The sequence below is a fragment of the Alexandromys fortis genome, unplaced genomic scaffold (assembly GCF_014885135.2).
Source record: "Alexandromys fortis isolate MF-2015 unplaced genomic scaffold, M_Fortis_MF-2015_v1.1 scaffold_897, whole genome shotgun sequence".
NCBI classification, from domain to species: Eukaryota; Metazoa; Chordata; class Mammalia; order Rodentia; family Cricetidae; genus Alexandromys; species Alexandromys fortis.
In genome coordinates this window covers 375-1,265 of record NW_026068807.1, presented here as the reverse complement: position 1 = coordinate 1,265, position 891 = coordinate 375, and the positions used below count along the sequence as shown (strand labels likewise).

Genomic DNA, 891 nt, shown 5'->3' with positions numbered 1-891 from the left:
TCCTTGGACTTCCCACAGGGCAGGGAACCCTGATTGCTCTTCGGGTTGATGAGGGAGGGAGACTTGATTGGGGGAGGGGGAGAGAAATGGGAGGCGGTGGCGGGGAGGAGGCAGAAATCTTTAATAAATAAATAAATAATAAAAAAAGTTTGCCAATATCCATGGGAAGCCTGACATTTTCTGATTAGAAAGGAAGGAGAAATGGACATAGGAAAGGAGGATGACAGGTGGTAGAGGAGAGACCCTGGAAGGAGAGGAGGGAGGGAAAACTTCAGTCATGATGTAAAATAGATGATAGATAGATAGATAGATAGATAGATAGATAGATAGATAGATAGAGACAGAGAGACAGAGAGAGAAACATCATACATCATACCTTAATAAGGAGAAACTATATTTTAGAGGCAATTAAATGTCACTGTACAGATACATAGGAAAGGTGAAAAATTCAAATACTCAGGCAAGTTTTCATTGTATAGTGGATTTTAAAAATCAAAGCGTAGCAGGATTGTATTGTGTAGTATATGTGTCTTGAGTTTATATACATAAGTGTATGTGAGTATGTAAACACACACATACCACAGATGACAGAGAAGGACATTGGATGTTCTGTTCTGTAACTCTCCATCTTCTATGCTTTAGAAAAAAAATCTTTCGGTAGATTTGTAACTATGCTGACCGATGGCAAGCTCTAGCAATCCTGTTGTCTCCGAGGCTCACCCGAACACTAGGATTACAAGTGCATGACAGCATACCCACCCTTTTAATGTGAACTGTGGAGATTTGAACTCAGATCCTGATACTGATGAAGATAGTGAGCCATCTATTCTGTGAAGTGCTAGTTATTCTCATAACTCATTTTCATTTTACATCCTCCATTAAAGTATCTAA

At 39.3% G+C, this 891-nt stretch overlaps 1 protein-coding gene across 1 annotated transcript in view; it reads left to right on the top strand.

Annotated features, from left to right (window-relative positions):
• Positions 1-404, top strand: part of LOC126496051 (olfactory receptor 181-like) — a gene marked incomplete at its 3' end in the record, with an annotated part of 2,356 nt that extends 1,952 nt beyond the window's left edge. The window contains exon 2 of the mRNA XM_050133627.1: positions 371-404. Coding sequence (XP_049989584.1) covers positions 371-404 — 34 coding nt within the window. The remainder of the gene's footprint in view (positions 1-370) is intronic.
• Positions 405-891: the final 487 nt, after the last annotated feature.